The sequence below is a fragment of the Cherax quadricarinatus genome, chromosome 28, assembly GCF_038502225.1.
Source record: "Cherax quadricarinatus isolate ZL_2023a chromosome 28, ASM3850222v1, whole genome shotgun sequence".
In the NCBI taxonomy this organism is placed as follows: domain Eukaryota; kingdom Metazoa; phylum Arthropoda; class Malacostraca; order Decapoda; family Parastacidae; genus Cherax; species Cherax quadricarinatus.
Genome location: NC_091319.1, coordinates 13,105,905 through 13,130,045, shown reverse-complemented (window position 1 = coordinate 13,130,045; position 24,141 = coordinate 13,105,905). Strand labels below are relative to the sequence as shown.

General features: G+C 37.5%; 2 protein-coding genes across 4 annotated transcripts in view; one reads left to right on the top strand and one right to left on the bottom strand.

Annotated features, from left to right (window-relative positions):
- in (protein inturned) overlaps positions 1-24,136 on the top strand; it is a 95,385-nt gene extending 71,249 nt beyond the window's left edge. The window contains exons 18-23 of one of the 2 annotated variants that reach the window (XM_053782880.2): positions 6,278-6,375; positions 14,303-14,526; positions 15,063-15,142; positions 15,956-16,178; positions 21,101-21,243; positions 22,341-24,136. In XM_053782880.2, the coding sequence (XP_053638855.1) occupies positions 6,278-6,375; positions 14,303-14,526; positions 15,063-15,142; positions 15,956-16,178; positions 21,101-21,243; positions 22,341-22,452 (880 nt within the window). In that variant the 3' untranslated portion in view covers positions 22,453-24,136. The remainder of the gene's footprint in view (positions 1-6,277; positions 6,376-14,302; positions 14,527-15,062; positions 15,143-15,955; positions 16,179-21,100; positions 21,244-22,340) is intronic. The other variant, XM_053782881.2, reaches the window with a different exon arrangement.
- Positions 22,942-24,141, bottom strand: part of LOC128693291 (polyadenylate-binding protein 1-A) — a 31,924-nt gene continuing 30,724 nt past the window's right edge. For both annotated transcript variants that reach the window (XM_053782894.2, XM_053782895.2), the window contains one exon: positions 22,942-23,079. The gene's annotated coding sequence lies outside the window, so the exon portion shown is untranslated. The remainder of the gene's footprint in view (positions 23,080-24,141) is intronic.

The following is a 24,141-nucleotide window of genomic DNA, read 5'->3' as shown; positions in this document are numbered from 1 at the left end:
TTGAAAGTGAACATAGAAAAGAGTAAGGTGATGAGGGTATCAAATGATTTAGATAAAGAAAAATTGGATATCAAATTGGGGAGGAGGAGTATGGAAGAAGTGAATGTTTTCAGATACAGTGGACCCCCGGTTAACGATTTTAATCCGTGCAAGAGGGCTCATCGTTATGCGAAATAATCGTTATGCGAATGAATTTTCCCCATAAGAAATAATGGAAATAAAATTAATCCGTGCAAGACGCCCAAAAGTATGAAAAAATTTTTTTTTTACCACATGAAATGTTAATTTTAATACACACAAACTGAAAAAGGCATGCACAATTACATGACACTTACTTTTATTGAAGATCTGGTGATGATTGATGGGATGGGAGGAGGGGAGAGCATTATCTTCTTACTGTTTAGAAGGGGAATCCCCTTCCATTAGGACTTGAGGTAGCAAGTCCTTTTCTGGGGTTACTTCCCTTCTTCTTTTAATGCCACTAGGACCAGCTTGAGAGTCACTGGACCTCTGTCGCACAACAAATCTGTCCATAGAGCTCTGTACCTCCCGTTCCTTCAAGACTTTCCTAAAATGGGCCATAACATTGTCATTGAAATAGTCACAAGCACGGCTTGCAACAGCTGTGTCAGGGTGATTTTCATCTATAAAGGTTTGCAGTTCAACCCACTCTGCACACATTTCCTTAATCTTTGAAGTAGGCACAATGGATTCCACAACTGGCATAGGCTTCTCAGGGTTAGCCCCAAACCCTTCAAAATCTTTCTTAATTTCCATACTAATTCTCACCCTTTTTACCACAGGGTTGGCACTAGAAGCTTTCTTGGGGCCCATGGTCACTTATTTTCCAGAAACAGCACCGAAAATACTGTAATAATACGAAATATTCCGAGTGTATGCTTGGATGTTACCGCGGAGGCTGGCTGGTAAACAATGGGACGGAGCGGCACATGTGAGGCTGGCTGAGGGCACATTGGACGCGTCTCGGACGAAAATCGGTATGCGGGTTTTTAATCGGTATGCGCGGCAAAAATTTTGCGATAAAAGTAATCGTTATGCGGAAAAATCGCTATGCGATGCCATCGTTATGCGGGGGTCCACTGTACTTGGGAGTTGACGTGTCGGTGGATGGATTTATGAAGGATGAGGCTAATCATAGAATTGATAAGGGAAAAAAGGTGAGTGGTGCGTTGAGGTATATGTGGAGTCAAAAAGCACTATCTATGGAGGCAAAGAAGGGAATGTATGAAAGTATAGTGGTACCAACACTCTTATATGGATGTGAAGCTTGGGTGGTAAATGCAGCAGCGAGGAGACGGTTGGAGGCAGTGGAGATGTCCTGTCTAAGGGCAATGTGTGGTGTAAATATTATGCAGAAAATTCGGAGTGTGGAAATTAGGAGAAGGTGTGGAGTTAATAAAAGCATTAGTCAGAGGGCAGAAGAGGGGTTGTTGAGGTGGTTTGGTCATTTAGAGAGAATGGATCAAAGTAGAATGACATGGAAAGCATATAAATCTATAGGGGAAGGAAGGAGGGGTAGGGGTCGTCCTCGAAAGGGTTGGAGAGAGGGGGTAAAGGAGGTTTTGTAGGCGAGGGGCTTGGACTTCCAGCAAGCGTGCGTGAGCATGTTAGATAGGAGTGAATGGAGACGAATGATACTTGGGACCTGACGATCTGTTGGAGTGTGAGCAGGGTAATATTTAGTGAAGGGATTCAGGGAAACCGGTTATTTTCATATAGTCGGACTTGAATCCTGGAAATGGGAAGTACAATGCCTGCACTTTAAAGGAGGGGTTTGGGATATTGGCAGTTTGGAGGGATATGTTGTGTATCTTTATACGTATATGCTTCTAAACTGTTGTATTCTGAGCACCTCTGCAAAAACAGTGATAATGTGTGAGTGTGGTGAAAGTGTTGAATGATGAAAGTATTTTCATGTATATATATATCCTAGGTAGTAGGTTGGTAGACAGCAACCGCCCAGGGAGGTACTACCGTTCTGCCAAGTGAGTGTAAAACGAAAGCCTGTAATTGTTTTACATGATGGTAGGATTGCTGGTGTCTTTTGTCTGTCTCATAAACATGCAAGATTTCAGGTAGGTTTTGCTACTTCTACTTACACTTAGGTCACACTACACATACATGTACAAGCATATATATATACACACCCCTCTGGGTTTTCTGCTATTTTCTTTCTAGTTCTTGTTCTTGTTTATTTCCTGTTATCTCCTTGGGGAAGTGGAACAGAATTCTTCCTCCGTAAGCCATGCGTGCCGTAAGAGGCGACTGAAATGCCGGGAGCAAGGGGCTAGTAACCCCTTCTCCTGTATATATTACTAAATTTGAAAGGAGAAACTTTCGTTTTGCCTTTTGGGCCACCCCACCTCGGTGGGATACGGCCGGTGTGTTGAAAGAAAGAAAGATGTATATATATGCATGCATCCTAGGTAGTAGGTTGGTAGACAGCAACCACCCAGGTAGGTACTACCGTCCTGCCAAGTGAGTGTAAAACGAAAGTCTGTAATTGTTTTACATGATGGTAGGGTTGCTGGTGTCAATTTTTCTGTCTCACGAACATGGAAGGTTTCAGGTACGTCTTGCTACTTCTACTTACACTTAGGTCACACTACACATACATGTACGAGCATATATATACATACATACCTCTCTGGGTTTTCTTCTATTTTCTTTCTAGTTCTTGTTCTTGTTTATTTCCTCTTATCTCCATGGGGAAGTGGAACAGATTTCTTCCTCCGTAAGCCGTGCGTGTCGTAAGAAGTGACTAAAATGCCAGGAGCAAGTGGCTAGTCACCCCTTCTCCCGTATAAATTACTAAATTTAAAAAGAGAAACTTTCGTTTTTCTTTTTGGGCCACCCTGCCTTGGTGGGATTCGGCCGGTTTGTTGAAAAAAAAAATATGCATGTATGCATGTATCCATGTATGCTTTGAGAGGTGGTGTATCTCATTATATACAGTAGAGCCCCACTTACATGGCAGGTTAGGTTCCAGGCTACTGCCGGAAAACGGACATCGCCATAAAGCAGAACGCCATTTTTTCCACTTATAAATGTCAGATAATAAGTTTATACTAACATATATAAAATTAGCAATAGAACTAGGCATTAAAAAACATAAAAAGTAAAAACACACACAATACACTCATTACTTACCTCAAAATATTTGTAGTCTTAATGTAGGGTGAGAAGTGAGAAGTGTTTATTGTCAGGTGTGGTAGGTATGGTAGCCCACCTGGCCAACCCACCCACACATAATATTCTATGACATTTAACCCTTTGACTGTCGCGGCCGTATATATACGTCTTACGAGGTACCGTGTTTGACGTATATATACTCATAAATTCTAGCGGCTTCAAATCAATCAGGAGAAAGCTTGTAGGCCCACATGTGAGAGAATGGGTCTGTGTGGTCAGTGTGCACCATATAAAAAAATCCTGGAGCACGCAGTGCATAATGAGAAAAAAAAACTCCGACCGTTTTTTTTTAATTAAAATGCCGACTTTGTGGTCTATTTTTGTATATTATTTATGGTTGTATTCTCGTTTTCTTGGTTTCATTTGATAGAATGGAAAACATATTATAGAAATAGAGGTGATTTTGATTGATTTTACTATAAAAAGAACCTAGAAATGGAGCTCAAAGTAGGGGAATGTTTGATTTTTGCCAATGTTCAAGAGTAAACAAATGATGCCATTGTCCAATAAATGTCCAACTAGCCATTTTAATATGCAGTCATGAATGGGTTGATGTTATTTATACAATTATTACAGTATTGCAGTAGTCTGCATAATAGTAAGTCTTCTATTTTTTGTTTGAATAAAAATTCAAAATAGAAAGCAAAAGTAATATCAGAGGGGCCTGGAGACATGACTGATGAGCAAAGAAAATGTTATTTTAGAGCTAGGAATGTCTGCATTGTTCATTCTGGACCTTATTTTGAAATTGTCATATTTTTTAGTTTTCGTGAAATTGGCCAAATTGCAAATTTCTGACCACATTATTAGGTAGTTGAAATCGGTAAATGGGCAGTTTCTTGTACTCAATCGATAGAAAAAATGGAGTTCTAAAGAAATAGCTATGAGTTTGGGCGACTGGAACAATGGAATTAGCCGAAAATAGGGCTCAAATTGGGTGAAATCGCCGATTTGTAAACAGCGCCGAGGTCGCTAACTTTGCGAGAGCATAATTCCGTCAGTTTTCCATCAAATTTCATTTTTTTGGTGTCATTACAACCGGGAAAAGATTCTCTATCATTTCATAAGAAAAAATAACTTTTTTTTTTTAAATTTTGCGACACCAGGAGACGCCTCAGGATTGGGGGTTGCGACAGTCAAAGGGTTAAAGTGCCCTAGAATGATAAAATGCACATAGTGTACACTCATTGACCCATAGGAAAAAAAATTCATCAGTTGCACACTGGTACAAGTGCTTTTTGTACTGCTTATTAATTATCTGTATGCCATTAGTTTTGTAAAATTTAAAAATGGTTACATGCAGCCATATTATTTTATAATGGTTTCCCTACAGAGAAGAGTGATACTTGTGAAGCTTAGTTTGCACCACAGTACATTTGTGTTATCTACACAAACCTACTTAACCTTTTCACTGTCAGTCCCATAATATTACGGCTTGCAAGTCAGTGTTGGTCCCATAATACTACGCCAAAATTCTAGCGACTTCAGATCTGGCGGGAAAAAGTTGGTAGGCCTACATGTGAGAGAATGGGTCTGTGTTCTTAGTGTGCGCTGTATAAAAAAAAATCTGGGAGTCCACAGTGCATCATGGGAATAACAATTCAGTACGCCCTGTTCACCATGCCTAGAGGTAAGGAATACCTCACTCCCCGGTGAATTGGGACTCTTCTCTAACCAAGTGATAGTTCTAACACAGTTGGAAGTGTCAGTGAAGATGAATTTTGTGGTTTTGAGGAGTTTGTGGCCGAAAGCAATGTCCAGGATACCAGAAATAGTGTTGAAAACCCAGACAACCATCAGCCTTCCAACTCTGGTGCTGGGCCGTCTTGTTCATGTTCAAGTGTACCACGGCGAAAGAGGGAACTCATATTTTCCCATGTCCAGGACTCAGATGTGAGCAGTGGTCATGATATTGATACTGATTGTGATTTCCAAGCTCTTGATTACAATTCCAGTAGCAACAATGAAGAGGAATATTCTCCAGTGAAGTGTCAATTTATACGAGACTACGTGCATTCTTGTAGTGTGCCATATGCTATTCCAAGGGGAAGGAGTACATCTCGGAGTACATCCCACCAGGATCAGATAGTGAAAACGGAAGACAGCATGGGTGGTGGGGAAGACAGCATGGGCAGTGGGTAAGACAGCGTGGGCAGTGGGGAAGACAGTATGGGTAATGTTATAGTTGGGATGGATAATATACATGCGGCACCAGGTGGCGGTGGTATAATGCATCATGTGGCACCAGCGGCAACCCAGGTTGGTAGCCATGCTACTGACTCAGCACATCCACAACAAAGGCCACCTTCAACCACCCACACACCACAACAACCTGGACAACCACAACAACCCGCCCACAAAAACGCACAGACACTCGTTTTATATATGAGGAGTAAAACATCACTGTGCATAACACCATGTTTCAAAGCGTTCCACAAACTGCAGCACTTCTAGGAACGTGTCCAGTGACTCTACATGTGTATACATATTATAGAACAATAGTAATAAACAACTTTTTTTAATTGTTGGTTTGTGAAACAAGTTTTATAAACAGTATAATGATAATACGTATTTGTGCATTTATTGTGTTGCATATGAGTGGATACAATATACAGTATGCATTATATTGGTCTCACAGGCCACAAAAGTTACTTGAAAAAATAACGTATTAGAAAAGAAAAAACAGAATAAAAGTAAAAATAATATTACCGAGTGAGCGGCAGTTGCCGATGTTGCTGTCAGCAGTTCACTTTCTGTCAACTTCATGCCTCTATATCTCAGTAACTACTGGTTGCAATTTTTTTTTCTTTTATAACACTCTGAAAATTATTTTTAAGATTTTGGTAAGAAAAATCATTTTTTTTTTTGGGGGGGGGGGATATTTTTCGACACTGAGAGCAAGTTTGTGAGCAGGGGTCTCAACAGTGAAAGGGTTAACAATTGCTCACACCATCACAGACACTGTTACACAAATTTAAATTCCAAATGTTGATATTACCATTATGCATCTAAGACAGTTTGCAAAGTGAATTTGATTACAGCTGGGAATTTTTTCTCCCTGTAGCTTAATGAATGGTGGTATTGAAACTATTGCTGCAGACGATAAATTTGGGAGAGTGACGCCAAGCAAGAAAGCAAAGGATAGAAATGAAGTTGTAGAAGGTAAATTAGTGTTGGATTATTTGTTCAAAATTGTAAAGTAAAACCTCTCATTAATGGATTTCAGCAATTTTAGACCAAAAAGTTGGCTTAACAAATGATCTGATTATTGAATAAATTGGATAAAAGTCTATAATTCTGCATTTTGTCACGTTATCTTCTGAAGTATCAGACCAAATCCAATGACTCTGACGTTTGTCCTGTATGGGCCAAAACAACCATGTTCAGGACCTATCTGTTTTCATTCTTCCCCGAGCTATAGGTCAGCCATACCAGTTTATTGTTTGTGCTCACTCACATATACACTCTTCATTCAGTCTCTAATTTTCCCTGGATTTATAGCATTTTGTGTGACTTTATTAACATATTCAATTCAATTCAATTCAATCCAATTCAAGTTTATTCTCTATAAGGGTTACAATGTGGGGTTTACAGGTTTTGGGTATTGTGTGGTTTACATGTTATAAAATACTAATTACAGAGGGGGCCACTAGGACACCTAGCATGGCTAGGCATTTCGAGCAGACTTAGATTAATTCTTAACATTAAATCCTTACAGATTATGGTATTAAGGCTAAGTGACTACATCATAATTTGTGAGTTTAGCAATGTGAATGCTTTTGTTTTGGCACAATATAAAGTGTCTATATTGTTGTATCATAGGCAAACTTATGGGTAGTTAGGATTTATTATTTTAAGATTAAGATTAGTATTTCTGGGTTTATAGTCAGTGGGTGAGTGAGTGTAATTGTGAACTACCAGGTGGCTATCATGTAGTTAGTTGTTGGGGTGGATCAGGGAGATAAGATGTTTTCTAACTGTAGTTTTGAAAGTGATGAATGTGTCTGCAGTTCTAGAGTTTTCAGGTAGGGTGTTCCAGATTTTAGGTCCTTTGAAATACATTGAATTTTTTTAAAGGTTTAGTTGAACACAGGGAATGTCATAGAGATGTTTGTGTCTGGTGTCTGGTTATTAAATAACATGCAATTAACAATGGCTTCTAAAGCAAGTGGTGGTGTCTATGTAAAATTTACATCTTCTTAGCCATCTACATCTACTCAGCTCTTTACATCTAAGCCCTATACATTGTCTCAGTCATCTACATTTTTGCTAGTAGAGCTTTACTGTTCCTCTGACTCCTCATCTTTCCCCCACAAAAAGGTAAGTAAAATTACTGTAGGTTGCAATGCCCATATTCTTAATGTCCAGTTGTTTTTTGCATTAGTAGACCAAGTGCACAACTTCAAAAGACAATCAGATGATCATGAAATATGAATTTCATAATTTTGGAGTTGTGGACAATCAGCATTATCATAACCCCCCCACCCCTTATTAGATCATTAACCCTTAAACTGTCCAAACATAGATCTACATTCACGTGCATAGCGCTTCGACCTTGATTTTCCCCATTTGAAAGCATGTGAAAAAACGTAGATCTATGTTCGGAGCTCCCCGCACGTGGATGTAGATCTACGTTTGGACAGTTTAAGGGTTAATGAGAGGTTTTATTGTATAATTTTCTATTATGGTACAGAAGAATTTGCAAATTTTCAACATCCAGGTTTGTGTGCTTATTGTGACCCCTGAATGGGTCACAATGTATATAATGTATATTACCTGTTCATATAATTTTATATTGCTGATATTTGCGATATTAGCTAAATCGTAAATATATTGCTTTATATTATTTTTTGACTTCGTTATATTATTAGGTAGGATGTAACATTTATATGTTATTAAGTGCCCATTGCTTGAGAGTGTTAAGTAGCTGCCGCATTGTCTAACTACTGTAACTACCACCCCGCTTGTTTCGCTGCCAGCTTTTCTGTAGTTGCTGGGCAGCAGCAGTCCACGGAGAGTCACGTGATCAAGGTGGGGTGATCACACCTCACCTGGGTGAGAGACTGCCTTGCCTTTGCTAATGCTCTCTCTCTGTTTGACAATGATTCCAACACCTCCCTCTCCAGCTCTCCCTTGCTGGCCCTTGTTGGAACACCATCTCTGTTGCTCTCTCTTGTTGTTAGTTCTGTGTAACTCTGTTCACAGAGCATAGCCTAGACTTAGTGATTTTCGGCGTTTTACTGAGGTTGTGTGTCACACTGACACTCTGAGAAACTCAGGTCCTGAGCTGTAGCTTCTGACCTAATTTGTACTGGTATCTGTGCACCGTCACAGTCGGGGATTTTCTTATGCTGAACTTAGATTCAGTAGCATGGGAGTTTTGTGACTTTTTTGGAGGATCTGCAGATGGTCCCTTCTTAGGGTCGTTATGTTATATCCTTGTTCCTGATTCTGTGTTGCTGCTGCTTGTTATATTGCTGTTCGGTGAATCGGTTATTTTACTGTTCAAGCAAGCTGTTCTGATTGCCAGGTTGGTCAAGAAGTTAGTTTATGTGAGGACTTTTAGTCAGTCACTGGTTAAGTCTAATCGAGTCTTGAGGCATAGTGAACTACTTAGAGCACTTACACACATACACACTTGTATATATTAGTATTATGCTCTTAAATGCTGACAATGTACCAGACGGTACTTAAAAGCCATTAAGATATGATATGTGCCTTCAGCACAATACTACTGTACACGAGAGAAGTGTAGGAACTTGTATCCTATACTATTATATTAAATTGATTACTTTGATGTACTTTGATATTGTCCACCTAGACAACTTTATCTTTATTAATAAACCTCTTAAATTTTAATTTCTATAGCTAGTAGCCTACCAGTTGTAATCCTGAAGCACTATTGAATCTTACTATTAAATTCTAATGGATAATTGTACCAGGATACTGACTGCTTGTTACAAAAACCCAGTAACAGGCTGGATGCTAGAGGGGCAGTCCTTTCTAGTATTCACTGGAGATCGCTATGCTTATTAGATATCACATTTTTTGTAACAGTGCTTTATCCATTGTTTTACTGAAGGGACTCCTGTGAGTAGCTTCAATTATTAATTTTTTTATTTTTGTTGTGCTCATTCATTTTGGTGTGGCACACATCCTGTAAATTCATCTAACCATAGGACTTTGTTCAAAATGTGCTCACTGAATTTCCCACTTCCAAATTTCTCATCATTATGGACTTTCTTATGAATGTCAGTATTAACCACATAAGAGAAATAGAGAGATGTTGCCTCCAAAACAAAATATGAATTGAAATTTATTAAATTAGCAGAATTTAGTGCCACTCTTGGATTCTAAATTCATGGAAACCACTAGATGCTTAGTGAATTTAGGGATTTGACTTTATTGTGTATATTCAGTAAACATAATTAACAACACTGTAGACTTAGATGTTGTGGTTAGTGATGTCAATCTATTAATAGTGTCAAGAACTACGACTAGGCACCACAATTCCCATATGGTTGGAGCCAGGGGACTTGCCTGACTACTGAATTTCCCAGAATTTGAGACTAAACAATGCATAACTAGGCAAAATCAATTAATTAAACAATGCATAACTAGGCAAAATCAATTAATTAAACAATGCATAACTAGGCAAAATCAATTAATTAAACAACACATAACAAGTCAAAATCAATTAATTAAACAATGCATAACTAGGCAAAATCAATTAATTAAACAATGCATGACTAGGCAAAATCAATCAATCACATTTCTTGATGGATTAAAAAAATAGGAGTACACCACACATGTACCAGCCAGTCATATACAAACATCAATGCATTTTTTCAAAAAACATCCAAGAAAAAAATAAATAATCTAGTCTGTTTATTACCATCCTTATTCACCTATCCCTTCCCTGCAAAAATTTTTTTCATATGAATGTGAGGCTTCTGCTTTAAATGTTGTAGGGAGGTGGAGACTGGAAGCAGTAGCCATGTGTGTAAGCTCAATATTTGGTAGGAATATTATGCAGAGAATAAGAGCTGCAAAATTAAAGCAGAGGAGGGGATGTTGAGATGGTTTGATTATTTACAATGGAATGAGGATTTTGTAGAAAATACGTATGAGCTATCCAACAGATGTTGTAAGGTGTGTGCAGAAGTCTTATCATAGGGCTTGAGTACTCAGCAGATATTTGCTGGGTATCAGGGAAAGCTTGTAAAAAAGGAACACTATTTGGTAAACACAAACCTAAATTTTGATGGTGAATAACTTCAAGCTGGGAAGCAGATGAGTACAGTGATTTCCATAGTTCAATTAAAGACAATTTGAAGGTCAAGTGAAGGGGAAGAAGGTTCTCTTAAGTTACCATAATAAATGGCTATTGAAAAGGGTCATTAAAATTTTGCTGTTTTGCAAATCATTATAGGGATCTGTTGAGGGACAGCAGTAATTATCATTACTGTCATATTACCTACCTACCCACCAAAAAAATGTGCTCTCTGGTGACGAGCCATAGCTTGTGGGGTAGGCTCAGCTTCCACGATACAGATCTACAATTATTATTATTATAATAAAAATGCAGATCTGTAAGGACAGCATACAATAAAAAATACAGATCTTTAAAAACAGCAAACACCAAGGCTTCACCTAGTTACTCCATCCATAGCATAGGAATTCACAGCACATTTAGCTCATGGCATATGTGGAGCCTGCAATCAGTCCTCTTACCATGAAAAGACGGTTCCTCATGGAGGTGGGAAGAGGGGTTTTGTGGTCTTCAGTAGGAGCTTTATCACATTATACCAACTGTTGTTGTTGTTTCACATTCTGTCAACTGCTAACAATGCTCAGTTTTCTTTCCACTCTCATGAGTGTTTTCATTAATGTAATGATAAGTAAATTTTCACAGTAGGATGTCTGAGAAAGATATCTGGTAAAATAGTATAACACTGTAGTTGAAGGTGTTGTAATGTCTGTCATTTTATCACTACAGTGGAACCTCAGTACTCGAGTACAGTGGACCCCCGGTTCGCGAAGCCATCGGTATCTGATAAATCCAGTATCCGAAGCATTATATCGCAAAAAATTTGCCTCAGTTCCCGTTACAAAGCCCGGTATGCGATACGATTCGTATGAGACGTGTCCACATGTGGCCTGAACTGCCCCGTGTGTGCCAGTGTTTACAAGCCAGCCAATGTGTGCGCATCTAAGGATACATTCCATATTATCCATATTATCACTGTTTTTGGTGCTTGTTTCTGCTAAATAAGTCACCATGGGCCCCAAGAAAGCTTCTAGTGCCAACCCATTGAGACCAAGGGTGCTAATGACTATTGAAATTAAGGAAATGTGTGCAAAGTGGCTTGAAGTGCAAACCTTTTTTGATGAAAATCACCCTGACACAGCTACTGCAAGCCATGTTGGCAACCTGTACACTGACAATGTTGTGAACCACTTTAGGAAAGTCATAAAGGAACGAGAGGTACAGGCCTCTATGGACAGATATGTTGTGCGACAGAAGTCCAGTGGCTCTCAAGCTGGTCCTAGTGGCATTAAAAGAAGAAGGGAAGTAACCCCGGAAAAGGACTTGCTACCTCAAGTCCTAATGGAGGGGGATTCCCCTTCTAAACATTAAAAACTTCGACACTCTCCCCTCCTCCCATCCCATCAATCATCACCACATCTTCATTAAAGGTGTCAATTATTCTATTGTGATTATTCTATTGTTATTATTGTTATTGTAATTATTATATTGCATTAAACTTAATATTTCATGTAGTAAAAGTTTTTTTTTTCATACTTTTGGGTGACTTGCACGGATTAATTTGATTTCCATTATTTCTTATGGGGAAAATTGATTCGCTTTCCGATAATTTTGGTTTACGATGAGCTCTCAGGAACGGATTAATATCGTGAACCAGGGGTCCACTGTACAGTGGACCCCCGGTTTACTATATTATATCATTCCAGAAGTATGTTCAGGTGCCATTACTGAACGAATTTGTTCCCATAAGGAATATTGTGAATTAGATTAGTCCATTTCAGACCCCAAACTTACATGTACAAATGCACTTACATAAATACACTTACATAATTGGTCGCATTGGGAGCTGATCGTAAACCGGGGGTCCACTGTACTGAGGTTCCAATTTTCTTTTTGGATGGCTGTTATCACTAGTCTTCTTAGGCCCATGGTGACTTATTTATACAGATAATATAAAAAAAAACAAAAATACGAAGAAACATGAAATAGTTTACAGTGAAGTTCTGGCAGGTTGTGTTAGTTTGGTTGAGTGCCGAGCAAACAGTCAACTGCCGAGCGATTTTTTTTTTGCTGAACAAAGCATTTGAATACCAAATTGTTTGAGTAGGGAGCTGTTCAAGTAACGAGGTTCCACTGTATTTATTTATTTTATTATTTATTATTATCACACCGGCCGATTCCCACCAAGGGAGGGTGGCCCGAAAAAGAAAAACTTTCACCATCATTCACTCCATCACTGTCTTGCCAGAAGGGTGCTTTACACTACAGTTTTTAAACTGCAACATTAACACCCCTCCTTCAGAGTGCAGGCACTGTACTTCCCATCTCCAGGACTCAAGTCCGGCCTGCCGGTTTCCCTGAATCCCTTCATAAATGTTACTTTGCTCACACTCCAACAGCACGTCAAGTATTAAAAACCATTTGTCTCCATTCACTCCTATCAAACACGCTCACGCATGCCTGCTGGAAGTCCAAGCCCCTCGCACACAAAACCTCCTTTACCCCCTCCCTCCAACCCTTCCTAGGCCGACCCCTACCCCGCCTTCCTTCCACTACAGACTGATACACTCTTGAAGTCATTCTGTTTCACTCCATTCTCTCTACATGTCCGAACCACCTCAACAACCCTTCCTCAGCCCTCTGGACAACAGTTTTGGTAATCCCGCACCTCCTCCTAACTTCCAAACTACGAATTCTCTGCATTATATTCACACCACACATTGCCCTCAGACATGACATCTCCACTGCCTCCAGCCTTCTCCTCGCTGCAACATTCATCACCCACGCTTCACACCCATATAAGAGCGTTGGTAAAACTATACTCTCATACATTCCCCTCTTTGCCTCCAAGGACAAAGTTCTTTGTCTCCACAGACTCCTAAGTGCACCACTCACTCTTTTTCCCTCATCAATTCTATGATTCACCTCATCTTTCATAGACCCATCTGCTGACACGTCCACTCCCAAATATCTGAATACGTTCACCTCCTCCATACTCTCTCCCTCCAATCTGATATTCAATCTTTCATCACCTAATCTTTTTGTTATCCTCATAACCTTACTCTTTCCTGTATTCACCTTTAATTTTCTTCTTTTGCACACCCTACCAAATTCATCCACCAATCTCTGCAACTTCTCTTCAGAATCTCCCAAGAGCACAGTGTCATCAGCAAAGAGCAGCTGTGACAACTCCCACTTTGTGTGTGATTCTTTATCTTTTAACTCCACGCCTCTTGCCAAGACCCTCGCATTTACTTCTCTTACAACCCCATCTATAAATATATTAAACAACCACGGTGACATCACACATCCTTGTCTAAGGCCTACTTTTACTGGGAAAAAATTTCCCTCTTTCCTACATACTCTAACTTGAGCCTCACTATCCTCGTAAAAACTCTTCACTGCTTTCAGTAACCTATTTATTTTTTTTTTTTGATGATGTGCTCTTGTGTGAGCAAGGTAACATTTATGATGGATTTCAGGGAAACAGATTACCTAGACTTGAGTTACTGAAGTGAGTGTGTGTCTGTACTCTGAAGGAAGGTTGGGGAATGTTGTAGCCTGAAGGGTTAATTGAACTGTGATGTCTGTACACTTCTGGCAAGATAGCTGCTAAGTGAATGATGGTGAAGATGTTTCATCTTTTTGTGTATCACCCTACCTTGGTGGGAGACAGCCAGTATATTAAAAAATAAAGTGCCTATGTACAGTATTTATTATGTGCTATTTGTAAGATATTGTTATAGCCATTTTTTTTGTAATATGTATGCATTTATATACATACAGTCATATCTCTCTTGTCAACTTTCCTACAAACAGGAGGGCTCAGGCTGCCAGATGTCCCTTCAATTTTGAAGCAAAAGTCATCACCATTGCCTGAATCAAGGTTGCATATACACGACCATACTGGATGTGAATGTGAAGGAAGCCTCGGAGAAACCAGTGAGGATTCCTTCACACACAGTTCTCAAGATTCATCTCTGGCATTAGAAGAGGATGAGGAAGGTGATGATGAATTAGAGTCTGATTGGAGAATATTTAAAGTAAGTTTGTGTGTTTTTATGTACGTAGTGTAAATGTCATTTGTTGATAATTAGGAAACCAGACTGAAGTTGAGATGTAGTACAGTAATTATTTAATTCTTGCTTCATAATTTGTATTTTGTCTAAAAAAACCATACCCTGCCTGTGGTATGGTTTGTTTGCAATTGTATCATTATGATTTTGTGACTCAAGTTATTTTGTTTAAGCTGTTGAACAGGCACTTAACAAGAAAGCCAAGCTGGTAAGGTAGTAAAACTCTTGAAAATGATGACAGGTATATCACAAGCATAGCAGTGTGATGGTAGAATTTTCAATCAATTCCTCAAGCACGTTTTGGAAACCACCAGAGTAGGATATGTATTTGTGGCAATTTTTTCCCAATGTCTTTAGTTAAGAGGGAATTAACACATATTTTTAGCAGCTTATCAATATTGAAAGTGTCATAAGCATTGGAAGAAGGTTGCTGCATGTACTCTGTCTAGAGGATTGTTTTTAATTTTAATGTAGGGTTTTATAGTTTGTCATTTTACCCTTAGCCTGCTGAGAACCCAGGCCTTCACCAGTATGATTTGGATATAAAGAGCCCACATCACAGACAGCCCGTCTCACCCGTAAGGTTAGTGCTGGTCTTCTTTAGCATATTGTTAGTAGTGGAATTTCCTACTGTATTTTGATTAAGTATTTGTAGTTATAGGAACAGCTTTCCTCATGGTGTCCTGTTTTCAGAGTTTAGTCTAACTTCTCCAGGATCCCATTTTTTGTGAAGAGAAATGTTCTAGTATCTTAGTTTCCATGTGTCTTGATATGTGCAGCCTATAGTGATTCATAAACCAGTTACAGAAGAGTGTTTTTTCATTCTTAAAACTTGTTTTTGATTTATTTTATTTATCAGAACTAGAACAGTTTGGTTATTCAGCATTTTAGATGCATTTCACTTTTAACATTAACAGCTTGCTATCATTGTGACCAGTTCACTCTCATAACACCTGAATCATACTTAGAAAGCAAGTTAAAACTATTCAAAGTATTTTTAATATTCCTTATTCCTTGTCATTATTTTGTTCTTTGTCATTTGATTCAAGTGTCAGCAAATTGAAACAAAAGGGAAAATATCCCATCCATTAATGCTGAAAGAGATGCTTGGTTCTTAGTTAGGCAAGCACCCGATTCAAGCCCCACCACCTCTGCAAAAACTGATTATGTATGAGTGAGGTGAAAGTGTTGAATGACGATGAAAGTATTTTCTTTTTGGGGATTTTTTCTTTTTGGGTCACCCTGCCTCAGTGGGAGACAGTCAACTTGTTGAAAAAAAAAATATAGTTGATTTATAAAATAAATCACTTATAGATGTTTTAATTTTTAATAAGATACTGTATGCACACTATTACTGTTATATGTATGGTACTTATAAATGACATTCTTGTTCTAGAGTTACATGTGGAAAAGATGGTGTGTTGTTTCATCTAGTGCAGCTTGAGGTGGGAGAAGGAGTTATAATTCAGTCTGAGCCTTCTACTGTGTCTCCATCAGTCTCTCCTGTCTCACCATCTGCTACCCAGCCTCCACCACCATTCCATTCTCAGGTGTTACAAAGCTTTAGGTCCACCTGTGCTCACATACATCATGTTCTTCATGCTTCTATTAGAGGCAAGGTTGGTGAACTATCAGTGTAAAGCTAGATAAATTAATATCTTGCCAGCTTTTAATTTCAGAGTAATATGCACAGACAGTTTTAAATTATTTTCAGTATAGTGTCTCTGCAATGTGCTCTAACATTATTCAATACACCCTGAACACCCCAGTCATTTTTAGTGATGTTTGAAAATGACTCTTGATCCAAGGAATTGGAGCTACCTTCCCTTTCTTAGATCAAACCTGATTTTCTCTAATTTCCAAGGCTCTGCATGATCTTTAGAAGTTTAACACTTTTTCCATGATAATGCATGTAATATTACAGTACTCTTAGTAATGTTCATCTATATGTTTGTGCCCACCTCTCCAAACAAGCTCTGGCATCTGTGTGGTGTATACATTTCTAAGCCTATATCTTGAATTTACTGAGACAGGTCATTAGCACACTGACTTTTTCATGTTGGGTACAAAGTGTATATACCAGTCTGAATGTGTGTAATAATACTCAGACTGAGTTTAACAAAAACATGTTTAACTGTCTTAATGTGCTTGACTTTAAAAAAGAAAAAACACACTTGGCAGATGCTTTCAGAATTTCAACACTCCAGATTAGTTATGCCTTAAAACACTATTTATGCATGTAAAAAAATAAAAAAAATTATTGTATCTTTTGTACACTAGGCCCCAAACTTGGTGATCTGACAAACAATGATCTGCACTTACAATCAGGGCATTTTAGAACAAGTTAATGACTTATGAGCACTGATCTGCAGATATTATCATAACTAATAATCAGACAAATTATTTAAAATAATTTTTTATCAGCTCTCTTTCATAAAATTGCACTGATAGTTTATGTTTAGATCATGCACGTTTGAAAAGTTCTTGTTTATTGGGTAGAGATTGGTTAATAGCTTTAGACTGAATAAATACAATATTGTTAAGCCGACTGGCCCATGCTGGGCAAATCCAACTCACACCTAGCTAGTGATAGCTATGACTATCTGCTGGAAGTGTTATGTGAGGTGAAGGACAGTGGGAGCTTGCTGCACCCTCCTATACTACTGAACCATCCTTAACCCTTTCAGGGTCCAGACCCCCAGTTTGAAATTTGTCCATAGGGTCCAAGAATTAAAAAAAAAAAAAAAAAAATTCTTATGAAATGGTAGAGAATATTTTTCTGACGGTAATTAAACAGAAAGTATGAAATTTGATGGAAATTTGACAAAATTATGCAATCGCGAATTTTGCCGTGTCAGCGATATTTACGCATCAGCAATTTTCCCAACTTTGACTCCTATTTTATGCCCATTACATTGCTCCAGCCAACCAAATTCTTTCCTGTTTCACTAGTATCACTTCTATTTTATCAGCTGAGCACAAAAACTGCCCAATCAACTATTTCAACTACCCAATAAAGTGATCAGAATTTGTTAATTTGGCCAATTTCACACAAAGTTCAAAATATTCCAATTTCAAAATAGGGTCCAGAATAAACAATGCAGGCATTCCTGGCACTAAACTAACATTTCCTCTGTTTCTTAATTATATTTCCAGGCTATACAGATGAATTCCATTTTGATTTTTTATTCACAAAAAGAATTTTTATTCAAACCAAAAAATAGATTTTCTGTTATGCAATATTGTAATATATGTAATTGTATAAATAATATCGGTACATTTCTTCCTTTCAACACACCAGCCGTATCCCACCGAGACGGGGTGGTCCAAAAGGAAAAACGAAAGTTTCTCCTTTTACATTTAGTAATATATACAGGAGAAGGGGGTTACTAGCCCCTTGCTCCTGGCATTTTAGTCGTCTCTTACAACACACATGGTGTACGGAGGAAGAATTCTGTTCCACTTCCCCATGGAGATAAGAGGAAATAAACAAGAACAAGAACTAGAAAGAAAATAGAAGAAAACCCAGAGGGGTGTGTATATATATGCTTGTACATGTATGTGTAGTGTGACCTAAGTGTAAGTAGAAGTAGCAAGATGTACCTGAAATCTTGCATATTTATGAGACAGAAGAAAGGAAACCAGCAGTCCTACCATCATGTAAAACGATTACAGGCTTTCATTTTACATGCACTTGGCAGGACGGTAGTACCTCCCTGGGTGGTTGCTGTCTACCAACCTACTACCATAATCAGCACATTTGTGAATGCAAATTAGACCCACCAGTTGACATGCATTGGAAGCATGATGTGATCTGTTTACTCTTGAACATTGGCAAAAATCGAACATTTCTGCTACTTTGAGCTCAACTTCAAGCTATTTTTAGTACTAAAACCAATCAAAATCATCTCCATTTCTGTAATATATATTCCATTCTATCAAATGTGACCAAGAAACTGTGAATAAACTGTAAAAAGCATATGAAAATACACCGTAAAGTCGCTGTTTTAATCCAAAAACACGGTCACCGTTTTTTTCTCATTATGCACTGCGTGCCGCAGGATTTGTTTTATATGGTGCACACTTACCACATAGATGCATGCTCTCATATCTAGGCCCAAACTTACCGCTCACAGCTTAAATGAGTGAGCCGAGCTCATGACAGTACTACGGCTTGGACCCTGGCTTCAAAGCCATAGAACTACAGGATGGACCCTCAGAGGGTTAAAGAACAAAAAGGCACAATACCATGACTAAAACAATACACAAATAACCTGCAGATAGGAAAAAAACCTATGATGTTTTGGCCCAACTTGGACCACTAACTAGTCACACTGACCAATTAACCAGTTTGAGGTTGGTGCCGCAGTACTACTGTTTAAACTCTGGGTCAGTGCTGTAGAACTACGTGATGAGCTCCGCTCATTCAAACTGTTTGTGGTAAATTTTTTCCATTATGCACTGCATGAGGCAGTGCATAATGGGAAAAGAACCCTGACTGTATTTTTGGTTTAAAATAGCAACTTTGCAGTGTATTTTTGTATGATTTTATGGTTATATTCTTGGTTTCTTTGTCTCATTTAATAGAATGGAAGATATATTACAGAAATAAAGATGATTTTGATTGGTTTTAGGACTTTAAGTAGCTTGAAACTAAGCTCAAATTGTTGGAAATGTTCGATTTTTACTGATATTCCAGAGTACAAAAGTTACGTCACTTGTCCAGTACGCATCCAACTGGTTGGTCTAATAAGCGTTCAGGAATGTGCTGACATTATACAGTTTTTACAATAATTAGGTAGTCTGCATAACAGTAAATCTTCTATTTTTTGTGTGAATAAGAATTCAAAATGGAAAGCAAATATATAGGAGAGGCCTACGGATGTAACTGATGAATAGAGGAAATTTTTTTTTTTGGTGCCAGGAATGTCGACATTGCTTATTATGGACCCTATTTATAAATTATCAGTTTTTTAAATTTTGTGTGAAATTGGCCAAATTCTTGATTTCTGATCACTTTTTTGAGTAGTTGAAGTAAATGGGCATATTTTGTACTCAGTCAATAGAATGTAAGGAATGCTAGTGAAATAGTTATGAGTTTGTTCGACTGGAATAATGGAACTGGCCTAAAATAGGACTCAAAATGGGTGAAATCACCGATGCATAAATATCACCGAGACTGAAATTCCGTAAGTTTTCCATTAAATTTCACACTTTGGTTTCATTATCTTTAGAAAAAGATTATCATTTAATAAAAAAAAGTTTTCTTTTAAATTCCTCAACCCTGAGAGCAATTCTCAGATCAGAGGATCCGACCCTGACAGGGTTAATGGCCCAAGATGGACTGAAACATCATCATGAGTTTCTTTCTCCTATGTGTGGGTTATTTGTGTATAACCATTATTCCCGCTTTTTTACCCTCCCCTTCCCCAGTCCAGCTGCTGCCTGCACCAACACAGATGTACTATGTATACTGTACTTAGCTTTGTTCTTTTTATTAAACATTTTTTACTATTTGTGAGTGAAAGGAAGCAACACAATGTAAATTGTGGGAAAAATATTCTTAGATAAAAAATATATAAATTAGATAGAGAATATTATGACTCAAGAGTGTATTGTCAATTATAACATGGAGGTGTATGGAAAAACGATTTCTAAGTTTTGAGCAACTGACTTAAAATTAATTCCAAAAAATTGTATTTTTTTTTTTTTTTTTTTTTTTTTTTTTTTTTTTTTTTTTTTTTTTTTTTAATTTTGGTTTTCCTTATAAAGGAACATAATTCTCTAAGGGCTAAAATAACATTTCTATTTATCTAAGGAATCCTGTTTCAAACTTATGGAGTTCCACAGTAGTAAATCCAGCTGTTTGTTGCATCAGCAACCAGTACACAGTGTTCATTCTCTGCATCCCCCCAGTGATAATATTGATATACATTTTATATACACTTGCTTGACTATTAAGTTTATTGAGTAATGCATTTCTCCTCTGTAGTAATCACATTCCTTATTTACTCTATGGAACATGTGCTCTTCCGACATTAAACCTGATAAGACCATCAGTAATTTTTAACAATTTCACATGCATATTTTCAACATCCAGTGAGCCTAAAGGTTGAATAGGAGTAGAATTAAAAACATTTGTAATTCTATGATACTGCAGTGTATTTTCTGAGTTTGTGTGCCATAGGCTATAAACTTTTTGACAGGTATAGGTTGGCCAATGCACCACACATTGGCCATAAAGCCAGTACAATACTCCCTTGGACTAATGGGGTTGCAGCTGGTAATGGCAAATGTGATGGTTAGAAATGAGACTTTTTCCTTGATTTGAACAATAACAGACATTTCTGTAAACAACAGACTCTGGCTCATCTTATTTTGTCCAGTGTTTACAAAGCTCATTAAATGAGGGGTTTTATGATAAATGCATTAATGAACTGTATATGGTCAAGTACTGTAGTACTTTGCTAGCAGTAGTTCACTTCTGGTGAATACTGTAGTGTTTTTATTTTCATCCCTTATTAAATTTTCTTTGTTTTAGGAACCCAGTGGAAACTACAGTGGCAGCACAGCACTTAATGGTATCAAGGAACATGGGGTGTTGTTCACATACACTCCTCCTAGTACTGATGCCGGGAATATAGGAAAGAGAAGAACCCAATCCTTTTCTTATTGGGTTGTTGGGTAAGCAAAAATGCATTATTAGATTCCCATGTATTGAGGATATTTTTAAGCAAATTGCACTTGCTATTTTTTTTTTTTTTTTTTCAACAAGTCGGTCGTCTCCCACCGAGGCAGGGTGACCCAAAAAAAGAAAGAAAATCCCCAAAAAGAAAATACTTTCATCATCATTCAACACTTTCACCACACTCACACATTATCACTGCTTTTGCAGAGGTGCTCAGAATACAACAGCTTAGAAGCATATACATATAAAGATACACAACATATCCCTCCAAACTGCCAATATCCCAAACCCCTCCTTTAAAGTGCAGGCATTGTACTTCCCATTTCCAGGACTCAAGTCTGACTAATTATCCTACATAAAATTAATTTGAAATTCTCATTACATATATTGTTGAACTATTTTTTTTCCAGTTGGGTCTATCTGGAAATAAGATAAAAGTTTTCTGTTTTAAGATGCTATTGTGTCACATTCACATCAGAATACTAATACAGTGGTCCCTCAAGTTCCAGTATTAATTAGTTCCAGAAGACATTGTACCTCAAAACTATTATAACTCAAACCCCAAAATACATAGTTTTATGGTAATTCACTTCCAGACCCTGAAAGTACAACTTTTACTGCACAATGGATTTGCATTTTCCATCTCTGTGATAATTTCTCTGCCTTTTTTTCACTAGATTTGTCAGTCACTTTAATATTCTTTATAATTTCTATTTGCTTGATAATGGTTGATTATGGAAAGCCATTATGACCAATGCACTAAGTAATTACATGCAAAAATTTTCACAATTTCTTGCTTGATCTTCAAAGAAATGGCTTGTTTATTATGCACTTTAGGGACCATGATAACTTGGTAACACAGATGTTGGTGTAGTTAAAACACAAATGCGTATCATATCTCAAGGTTTTCATTGCATTTCAAACAATTCCTTTATGGGGGTAAAAAGGTATATTACCAAATTTAAGATGAATGTTATTTGGCCTCAGAGGCAAGCATTAGTTGTGTGAATAGGGATTTATATATTCCAATTGGGGTAACCCCCCCACTGCAAAAAGTGAAAGGACAGTTCATTACATCATTTTTTTTTTTCAGGCGTCTGCTTGTTGCACCATATCAGCGAGAAGTTTATGTATGCTTTCACGAATCCATACCTCAGAATGTGCTTGAATTAGCCTTCAAAGTGTCACTAGGATGCATCATCTGAGTGGACATGAGTTGCTATATCTTCATTAAAGTAATTAAATATAAAGCATATAATCATAATTCACATGAGTTATGTTCCTGAAAATTGTACTACTAATGATTTCCACTTTTGAACAGAAAAACATGGAAAAAATAGAAAGAGCTATAACAATAATTTTTCTCACCTAACATTATCTACGATGATGCGTTGTGAAATGAGTGAACTCTGGCAAGGTTCAGTTTAAAAAAAGTCACGAGCTAAAAAATAATTACGTTAATACTGTACTGTACATTATTTCTTACTTCCCTTCAAGTCGAGTTCAGGATGCTTAACATATTGGAGAGGGTGGCTGTGGACCTATTCCCCATTCTTTTCACGATATCATGCTGAGGATTACTCATTGCACAAGCCCTTATTGTTGCCTCAGTCTCTCAAGTTGACCAAATCATTGATTATCTAAACGTCAAATGTGTGTGCCATATCCATGATGCTTGCACCACTCTTCAGCATCATAATTACTTCCTTTGTTTTCATAACTATATTGTCACACTTAATCATCGTCCATGCTTCACAAATATCATCTACACTTCGTTTGGCAGCCATGATAAATATCCAGAGACAAGATGGGGCGATGACAAGAAGGAAAAACTGCAAGAGATTTTATATTATTTATGAAATGAAAAAATTCTATATGTAATGCATCTAGTGTTATTATCTTCTGAGAGTTCTAACAAACCATTAAGTGATACTAGTAAAAAGATCTATATTGTTAACATTGGTTAGTAAGTGGGGAATATGCACTCCTAGGGAGGCAAAATATAACTATATTGTAGCAACCAGAAATATTAGCTGGCAGAGGGAATTTAGCAATGATCAAGGCATTAACCCTTGTGTTCACTTAGTTCTACAAAAAGAAAAAAATATTGAGGCCTCTACAATAAATACTCTAAAAATCAAACTGATCACAACCATGTAATTCAACAGTAAATAAGGAAACTATACAAGCACAGTGCACTGTGGCTGGCACATTTTGAGATTTGGGAATCCTGGGCATTTCTATTGAAGTAAAAATAAAATAAAGATCATTTTATCTCTGGTCAAATCAGAAAAAAAGAACCCTGCCTCTTGCATTTGAAACTGACATTGACAAAATTACTTTTAACCATAATCTCTACATTTGGAAATGTTGATATTAAATAGTTTGTATCATGATGTACAGTACATTTATTTTTGTTTTTTTTTTGCATTTTTTTTTTGTAAATAGGAGAAACTTTATCCTTTAAAATATATTGGTACTGATATCTGCACAGGCTTAACTTCCATTCAATCAGAAATGAGAACACATATGGGTCTTTATGTATGGCAAACACAAGGCAGTGTTCAGTAAGCCTTTGCAAACCAGGGCCACCCTGGTGAAGGAAGTCCCTACCAGTTCAGTCTAAGGTGTCAACAAAGGCCGTAATCCCCCCACCACGAAAAGGAACTGCCTTCAGGGGGTTCATATATTCAAAATTTCTGCATGTTACTTCATGCAGTTTTTCCATTATGTACCTGTTATTTCATGAGAACATTCCTGTTCTCACACGATATTCCATTACCCCAATCTCATCCATTTTGGAGTACCATTTTTTAAATCTATATAAACCATTATTAAAAAACTATAAGACATTATACAGTAGTCATTATAAAAATTTTACAGTATAAAGCCTT